Below are 9,644 nucleotides of genomic sequence, written 5' to 3' on the forward strand. Positions count from 1 at the left end.
TTTGAGCTCCTTCTTATTATGAGTGTGTTAGTCTCCCTGTATTTAAGATGTCGAATGTCCACTAATTAAATGAGTTACTGACAACTCAATTAATATCTTAGTCCAAGAGTAGTACCACTCAACCTTATCGTCATGTCGGACTAAGTCCACCTGCAGGGTTTAACATGACAATCCTTATGAGCTCCTCTTGGGGACATTATCAACCTAGATCTCTAGGACAGAGTTTCCTTCTATAATCAACAACACACACTATAAGTGATATCATTTCCCAACTTATCAGGCTTATTGATTTATCGAACTAAATCTCACCCATTGATAAATTAAAGAAATAAATATCAAATATATGTGCTTGTTATTATATTAGGATTAAGAGCACACACTTCCATAATAACTGAGGTCTTTGTTCCTTTATAAAGTCAGTATAAAAAGAAACGACCTCTAATGGTCCTACTCAATACACTTTAAGTGTACTAGTGTAATTATATAGTTAAGATAAACTAATACCTAATTACACTACGACCTTCCAATAGTTTGTTCCTTTCCATCTTGGTCGTGAGCTACTGTTTATAATTTATAAGGTGCTGATAACATGATCCTCTGTGTGTGACACCACACACCATGTTATCTACAATATAAATTAATTGAACAACTACATTTATCATAAATGTAGACATTTGACCAATGTGATTCTTTTATTTCTAAATAAATGTTTATACAAAAGCTAGGCTTTTAGTATACACTCTAACAGATATCGAGTTGCATTTTGTGGGCAATGCTCATAAATATCACTAATGGGAAGCATGCGACGAGAAGCATTATCATCTGACATGGTGATGTAAATGACGGATTTGCATTATCTGAGGATCCATAACCAGAGAGCATATTATCTTCGATCGGCGAGACTTCTAAGATTGGAGCAGCAACCTAAGGTGATTCTAATGGTATAGGAGAGTCATTAGAGAGCTCCGGAGCAGGACCTAGGATGCCATCACTTCTGATAATATTAGGTGGCATTAAGAAGGTGCCACTTGTATCTGGAGGAGAGATTGAAGAAGCTACCGAAAAAGGGAATAGAGACTCATCAAAAGTAACATGTCATGAAATATAAATTCGTCCTGTTGGTATATGCAAGCAACGATAACCATGGTGCAAATTGCTATAACTAAGAAAAACACATTGTAGTGAACGAGAGTCAAGCTTGTGCTTAGAATAAGGGTGTAACCATGGATAACATGCACAACCAAAAATTCGAAGAAAAGTGTAATCAGAAGTTTGGTTATAAAGTTTTTCAAAAGGACATTTATGATTGAGCAATGGAGTAGAAAGTCGATTTATGAGATATACTGCAGTGCTAACAGCTTCATCCCAAAATTTACGCAGAACTGATGCATGATGAAGAAAAGCTAAGGCAGTTTCAACTATATGTCTATGTTTTCTCTCAGCAGTGCCATTTTGTTCTGGAGTGTAAGGACAAAAAACTCGATGAACAATTCCACAAGAGACAAGATGACGATAGAGAGCTTGATATTCGCCTCCCTAATCAGAATGAAAAGAGAGTATTTTACGATTAAAAGATCGTTCAACTTGAATTTGAAAATTACAAAATATATCAAATAAATCAGATTTCCTTCTCAAAGGATAGAGCCAAGTATATTTACTAAAATGATCAATGAATATAACATAATATTGGAAACCTTGATTAGACAAAATAGGTGCAGGGCCTCAAACATCAGAATGAATTATTTCAAGTGGAAAATTAGAAACATGATCAGATGAAGAGAAAGGTAGCTTATGACTTTTAGATTCCATGCAGACCCTACATGAATGAGATAGAGATGAGGTAATAGAAGTAGGTAAATCATACCTATTGATGATTGACTGAATAATACGAAAGGAAGGATGACCAAGTCGAGCATGCCAAGCTGGTTTATTTGTGCGTTCACCAACAAAAGTTTTGATTGAAGAACTCTGAAAACAATAAAGGTCATTTTTTATTCTCCCATAAAACACAATAACATTTGTTCCTCTATCCTTTATAAGATAATGATTATGATGAAACTCAAAAATGACATTGTTATCAAGACAAAACTGACGTGTAGAAAGTAAATTTTTAGTGATAGATGGAACATGAAAGACATTGCGCATGTGAAAAGTTCGATTAGATAAATGAACATATGTGTTTCCAAGATTAGCAATGTCACGCCCCGGGAAAGTCCCTGTCCGAAGAAATTTCGGTAACACCTCCCCTGTACGGGTGACAATCTGAAACATTTCTACAGACACAATATACATCAGCCACATGCGGTTGGAATATATACACAACCACACAGTTAATAATCTCAGCCTACACCGCTGGACAAATATAACAACAACCACGCAGTTATATATATTTTTATCAGCCCACTCGGCTGAAATCAAAACTAACACAACGGAAAAACATAAATACAAGCCCATACAAAATAAAACAAAACACTGCTAGCCAGCTAGGCTTACACCACACAACAACATAACACTCCGGAAACAAAACCGGAACACAAAGCCAAATACACACATTCATCTATCAAAATACAAATAAATAAAAACGGAGACAGATCTTCTAATGTGATGTGGGAACCGGCAGGTAGGATACTCCAAGCGACTCCATAAACAACCTGGTACCTGAAAAGATAGTGTCCACGGGGATGAGTTCAACAACTCAGTGGGTAACAACTGATATGCATAATAAAGTAAATAACAACCAGCACTAATCATGCGTACAGTCTCCTGATATAAGAAGGGTAAATGAAATTGAAATAAGCAGGAGAAAACTGTACTAACCAGGACCAGGGTATAAGTACAACAGGGTCGTCAGACCAAGAGTGTCATAAATCCTGTATGCATGTCAATCATATGCATTCATATAAATGCAGCAAACACAAGCAATAAATGCATCATGCATATGATGCAAATGTCATGGTCACCCCTGGCGTCAGTCAGCCATGTCACACACAATGGTGAAACCGAGTGGGTAGGGCTGTGACAACCATGCACTCTGACGTCACTTCTCTTGATGAGTGACCGAGTGGACGGGATGCTGTCGGAGTACACCTATCCTCCTTCCCCAAATCATAAATGGGGGAGCTCAATGCTCTCATCTCCCGGTGCACGGTGACGGGGAGGAAATCTCTGCCAGCTACCACGCTGCGTCACACTACCCATGAGCGGACCAACGGAGCCAAACAGAGTCCAACCGCCTGCCGGCTACCACGCTGCTACACTAAACCAGTGGAACCAAACAGAGCAGAACCGTCTGCCGGCTACCACGCTGAGTCACAAAACCAACGGAGTCAAACAACAGAACTACCACACACCTGTCTGATATACCACTAACCCATGAGTGGTGGTGTGTACAGATACATGTAACTGGTGATGTGCTCGACAATAATGGAGCATACTATCGGACAACATGCAATCATGCGAGATGATGCATGACACTAAACATGGCAATATCTTGAACAGCATAGCAATATCCATATATAAATATAAAATGTGTACCATAGGAAAATGAATCAAATCAAGGTACACAGACCAGATAAGGTATCAAAAACCCTAGGTCCTGAACATGATAAATAACAGGGTTGTGTCACTACCTCTATAAATATGCATAATCAGGTAAATACTAACATGAGGTGCATGGCAAATAAATAAACAAGCATGTAACAGATCAGGTAGTGATCAACCGAAGCAAATAAGAAAACACAATCGTTGCTATTTGTTAAAGACATTATTATGCATATCAAATGACATAAAGTCAAAGTACCCGTCTCCAAAAGAAAGGATCGTATCCGGTCCAAATCCGACGTCGAGATACTCGTCTTGCGTCAAAATCCTGTGTCACCAATAAATATATATTTTATTTAGCTACATTCCTATAAATAGCTAAATAAAAATCTCTTGCACTAAATTAGGGTCAAACCCTAATTAACACAATAACATAGACCTAATTCCAATTACACTTGTACAACCAATTATACAATCCAACTCATACATAATCCAACCTAATTAATTATCTTACCTCAACACCACAGTCTCCTCTATTGATCCACAACATGTAGTTGCTGTCGGAACAGGGGCAGCCGCAGAAAACCAGATACACCACCGTCGAATTGAATCTAAAATTAGAGACCACCATCCTTAGTTAGCATAACCTTCCACACAACCCAAGTGCTGCTCACGGCAGGATAAGAACCAGATCACAAAATTGAAAATAAAAACAAACCCTAAGCCTTACCTCAAGTTCCATAACCGTTCACGCTACTGGAATCCAAGAGTTGTTGCCCAATAGGGTTGTTCACCGCTAGAAGGTGGCTGCCAGAAAATGGGTGGCTGCTGAAAGACACTCCTCACTGCCCGGATCAAAAGAACATCATAAATCAACCTAGAAATCCATCCAGCCACAAAAAGAAATGTTTTTCCTTACCCTTCTCTGGATTTGGTGAAAATCTAGGGTCCTTTGGCGTGGCAGAAGACCATCGGCTGGAGACCTCACACAGACGGCGGCTGAGGAACTAGGGCAGAGGAAAAGGTGGCGCTGTGAGGAGATCGGAGAGGGCGTCGGTTGTGGCGCTCGGGTGGCTGGCGGCTAGGGCACAAGAGGAAGATGGCAGCCGGAAATCGAGTGGTGCCGATCGGTCAAGTCCGCGTCGCTGGAGGGGAGAGGGAGGTAGCGGCGCTAGGGCTGAGGAGCAGCTCGGCCGGCGGTGGCTCGTGCTCGCCGGCGCTTGGGTAGGGACAGAGGAGAAGGAAACCGCCGGCGCTAGGAGGTTAGGGCACGGGGTGAGTTCGGCGGAGGAGAAGAGGAATGGCACACGGGGAAAAATGAGGGAAACGGCGAGGGAGAGGAGAAAAAAAGAAATAAAAGAAAAGAAAAAGGAAAAAAGAAATGATTTAAATAAAATAAACATTTCCTCGTTAAAACGGGATAACCTAAACAGGCTTTCCCATGCCCCATTTTTTTATCCCCGTAAACTCGTCCATACGGTCTCCGAAAATTTCCAGAAAAATTTCTAAAAATTTTGGAAAATTCCCTTATCATTATTCACCATTTTTTCGGTATTTTATAAGCAATTTGAAAACTTGAACCATCGCCTATTTGCACCGTATCTGAGCCATAATATGACATTACGTCTATAAGGATATTATAATCTGATGTGACATGATGAGTTGCTCCCCTGCCAATATACCAATCAGTAGATGAAAACTCTGGGGTTTTACCATAAGTAGGCACAGACCAAAGAACTTTAGGATATACTTGTGAAATAGATGGTTGTCTTGAGACTGTAGATCCACCAATGAAATTTAAGTCAAATGGACTAGGACATTGAATACCAAAATGTCCAATTTCAAGACAAATTTGACATTTTACTCTAGATCAATCAAGTCTTTTAGGGCATATATTTCCAGTATGACCAATGATATGACAAATCTGACATCGGTCTAAACTTTGTTTTTGGCCTCTTTGCTGTTGTCGAGTATTTGACATCTAAAGTAAAAAAAAATAACTTGTCCGGTGGTAGTGGAGAAAAACCACGGAGACGGAAAAAAATAGAGATTAAGGAAGAGGAAAGAGAAGCAAAGGAATTGGTAGTGGAAGAAAATAAGTATTTTTCGTTTGTTCTGAAAAATAGAGAAGAATAAGAAAATTAAAACACGTAGGAGAAAAGAAGAGGCTTGAGGGAAAAATTTAAAATTCGTCGTTTATAGGATCTCCGCCTCAAGGAATTGAGGAAAGATAAAAAAAAATGCTCTGATACCATGTTAAGAAAAAGAATAGGGAGAGAACAAGAAATAATATGAGAGTAATAAAATCTATTGTTCATTGATATTTGTCCTGTTGGGTTTAATCAGTCCCACATTGGAAAGATTTGGTAAAGATCATGGGGTTAAAATGATGCATGATATCTCCATTGGCATGAGGCCTTTTGGGAAGAGACTAAGAGCAAAGTCATGAGGGCCTAGGCCCAAAGTAGACAATATCATGTCATTTGTGGAGATATGTGGACATCCTTTGGGCACAACAAATGGTATCAGAGCCATGGTCCAGACCAGATGCCATGTGGGGTGGCCTTGAACGAAGTTGAGGGTGGGCCCGGAGCAGGTAAGGATGATCGGATGCTTATGGGAAAGGCCCCGAAGCAGGTCAGGGTGATCGGATACTTGCGGGGAGGCCCAGAGCAGGTCAGGGTGACTGAATGCTTGCAGGGAGGCCTGGAGCAGGTCAGGGCGACCAGATGCTCGCATGGAGGCGAGTAGGTCAGGGTGACCGGATGCTCACAGGGAGGCCCGAAGCAGGTCTAGGTGACCGAATGCTCGCGGGGAGGCCCGGAGTAGGTCAAGGTGACCGGGCGCAGATGCTTGCGGGGAGGCCCAGAGCAGGTCAAGGTGACCGAATACTTGTAGGGGGCAAGTAGGTTAGGGTGACCGGATGCTTACGGGGAGGCCCGAAGCAGGTCAGGGTGACCGAGTACTTGCGGGGAGACCTGGAGCAGGTTAGGGTGACCGGGTACTTGCGGTGAGGCGAGTAGGTCAGGGTGGTCGGATGCTCGCAGGTAGGCCCGGAGTAGGTCAAGGTGACCGGGCGCAGATGCTTGCGGGGAGGCCCAGAGCAGGTCAGGATGACCGGATGCTCGCGGGGAGGCGGCCCTGACCATGAGAATAATTGTGGTCCTTTGTTTGAGGGGAGGATTGTTGGAGTTTAATCAAAATCCCACATTGAAAAGATTTGGTAAAGATCATGGGGTTAAAATGATGCATGATATCTCCATTGGCATGAGACCTTTTGGGGAGAGCCCAAGAGCAAAGCCATGAGGGCCTAGGCCCAAAGTGGACAATATCATACCATTGTGGAGATATGTGGACATCCTTTAGGCACAACATGTCCTAAGGGCAATACAATATATAATGTCTCAAAAAGTACTTGGTCAATTAACTAATTAATAAATAATAGAATTATTTTAAGAATAATTCTGAAAATAATTATAAAAAAATTATTAGAATAATTTAAATACTAATATGATTTGATTTGGTAATTTGATCCGGTCAATAATTTTATTTTATCTCTCTTACGGAAATTAGTACATAGGTATAAAAACTGAATTGAGAGATAAAAACTCTCAAATCGAATATCAAACCATAAAACATATCTAGGAATTTATCGTCATAAGTGAGGGAACTCCTTACTCATCACTCAAGTCATTTACATAATCATCCTCACTACATCATTCATGCATAAAGCAAAGTCAACTCAACTTCTAATCACACTCACACACATCACACCAGCACAATTATATGTGCTACAATTGATGAAACGTAAGAGTGAAAAGAAGAAACACAAACTATAATCAAAATGTGGGACAAGTGTCATCAAGCACGAAGAATCGCGTTCACCGTGACAGAATGTAACATCCAAGAAACACGTGAAGCATCAAAATATGGGCAGTAAGAACACTGTTCTCCTTTATCTCTTTTAGCTTTCACTGCTTGCGGTAACTGAGAACTGCATATACAGTTTGCACCAAAGTGAGAAGGTTGAAGAACACAGCTGCAGTGACACCGATTGTGACCCACCGATTCTTGAAATAGTTTTGCCTCAACCATGAGAAATGCCACAATGCCCAAAGTAGATAATTCCACCGATTCTGGAAATAGTGGCTCTTCACAGTGTTCATTACCTCTGCAAGATAGAAATTGTTCAAGTCGACGACAGGGGCATCCGTCCTTCGGAGCTTGTTGAATACGTGAGCCACTTCTTCATCACTGCGCAGGCGGCTGACGATGATGTTATGTTTCCGGAGCACCGCCACGTCCTTGTCAGTGTTTATCAGGCAGTCCATGAACCAAACGTAAGTGGAGATGTAGTAGCCAACCCCATGGCATTGCTGCTCGAAAGCGATGAGGTTTCGGAGGAGGGAGATGTTGTCATCGTTGATGAGGAGTTGAGGAATCTCCATGGATCTCTTGCTTGCGTCGAAAGTGATGTCCAAGAAGCTCTCGCAATTGATCTTATTTGTAAATTGAATTCTCATTGCCTGGAGCATCTCTGCACTGGGGAAGGAAGATAAGTCGGTGTTGTGAAGCCGTCTTTCCCTGTACTGCGGTTTGACAATTATAAGACTTGAATGGAAAAGATGGAGCAAATGGGAACTTGAATTAATTAATGGATCTGAACGGACGCGCAAGTTGAAGTTCGAGGTCGGAGAGAGGTTTCGGTGAATTTGCTGCATGAGCGAATAAAAAATACCATCGATATTAATATCATCCCAGCCGCACTTCTCGAAGAGATAAAGAAGGGGACGAAGAGGGAACTGGTTTTCGACCACCAACATATCGTTCATAATCGATGGAGCTGCCCACTTCCACGAGTACTCTTCCTTCTGTGTTCCATAACACCCCGCGGCTTGCTCCCGTAGAAACTCGGCCATGAAAGCGCAGTCGAGCATCATCATCGCCACGAACTCATTGCTGGTCATGCTGATCTGCTCCGAATAGGCACAACGTAAAGACGACTCCAAGTTCTTGAATCGCTCGACAATGCGCTGGACTAAAGTCACGTCCGCGGAGCGCCTGAAAAAGTTGGTGGCATAGGGCAATTTGATCCTTTCATCCGTTGCACGAAAGCGTTGCTTTCCATGGTGGTAGGGGCCGAGGGAGACCATCTTTGGTTCAAAAGAATAGGCATTGGTTCTGCGGATGTTCTCAGGAACTCGAAAGATCGTCGCCCGGATGCCCTCCTTCGGTTCGCTTTCCGAGGCCAGTTTCTCCGTGAAAAAACTCGCCAAGAGATGCACATCTCTAAGAATATCGAGGGATGCGATAGAATCATTTTCCATCTCATATAGTTAAACAACCTTTGAAGGATATCTAGAGTTGATTGCAGACTTGTAGCTCTGGATTCCAAGAACTTAAGCAAACTTAAATAGCTCGTGCATACAAATATGCAAATTAACTAACAAAATATAGAAAAAAAAAGGAGACGATTAAGAAGAAGAACTAAAGGTCGGCAAACAAGGATGATTAACAAAACCAGTAGAGCAGCTCCAACCTAGATCGTTTCGGCAACCTGCCTCGCTGTCTGGAAGAGGAGGATAGGGTATCAGACTTGGGAAAGTGTCGGTGCTTTGACATCCTTTTTCTTTTCTTTTCTTTTCTTTTAAAAGGGGGAAAAAAACAAAGGACTTCCAGCGTTATCATCTCTGGCATCACAGATAGTTTAGCAAAGGACTCAGGTTTACTAATTGATTAAAAGACACGTTATATTTTAATATTTATCAAAAAAAGGTATACTTAATTTTCTATTATTTCTATTTAATTCTCGATCATTACTCTTATGTGTTTTCTGATATGGATCTCTCTTTCGCTTCTCTCTCTTTTTAATACATGTATACACATTAGGTCTAATATATTTTCATATTAAATCGAACATGATCCTAATATTTTTTTTTTATATCAGGTTCAACGTGTACTTGATATTTTTCATATAAGATCCACTGAGATTAAGATTTAATTAATTTTTTAATAACATTTTAATACCTGCGGAGATGACAAAATATACAATAGATGATACTGTTGGACTCCTTGCAACCTCATAAATCTACAGGACCTAAAAT

At 41.1% G+C, this 9,644-nt stretch overlaps 1 protein-coding gene across 2 annotated transcripts; it reads right to left on the bottom strand.

Annotated features, from left to right (window-relative positions):
- Window positions 1–7,125: 7,125 nt before the first annotated feature.
- LOC121967322 (UPF0481 protein At3g47200-like) lies at window positions 7,126–9,214 on the bottom strand. 2 transcript variants are annotated; one of them, XM_042517470.1, is made up of 2 exons: window positions 9,080–9,214; window positions 7,126–8,983 (listed from the first exon to the last, which is right to left on the bottom strand). In XM_042517470.1, exon 2 carries the CDS (start codon window positions 8,865–8,867, stop codon window positions 7,512–7,514), a length of 1,356 nt encoding a protein of 451 aa, XP_042373404.1. In that variant the 5' UTR covers window positions 8,868–8,983; window positions 9,080–9,214; the 3' UTR covers window positions 7,126–7,511. The 2 variants fall into 2 exon arrangements, with proteins under 2 accessions (XP_042373404.1, XP_042373405.1); XM_042517471.1 differs by having other exon boundaries at window positions 7,126–8,129; window positions 8,211–9,173.
- Window positions 9,215–9,644: the final 430 nt, after the last annotated feature.

This window comes from Zingiber officinale, chromosome 3B, assembly GCF_018446385.1.
Source record: "Zingiber officinale cultivar Zhangliang chromosome 3B, Zo_v1.1, whole genome shotgun sequence".
NCBI lineage: Eukaryota > Viridiplantae > Streptophyta > Magnoliopsida > Zingiberales > Zingiberaceae > Zingiber > Zingiber officinale.

What these genes read in the sequence shown, in the direction of transcription:
- LOC121967322 (XM_042517470.1), bottom strand. Translation starts at nt 8,867, where the DNA reads ATGGAAAATGATTCTATCGCATCCCTCGATATTCTTAGAGATGTGCAT.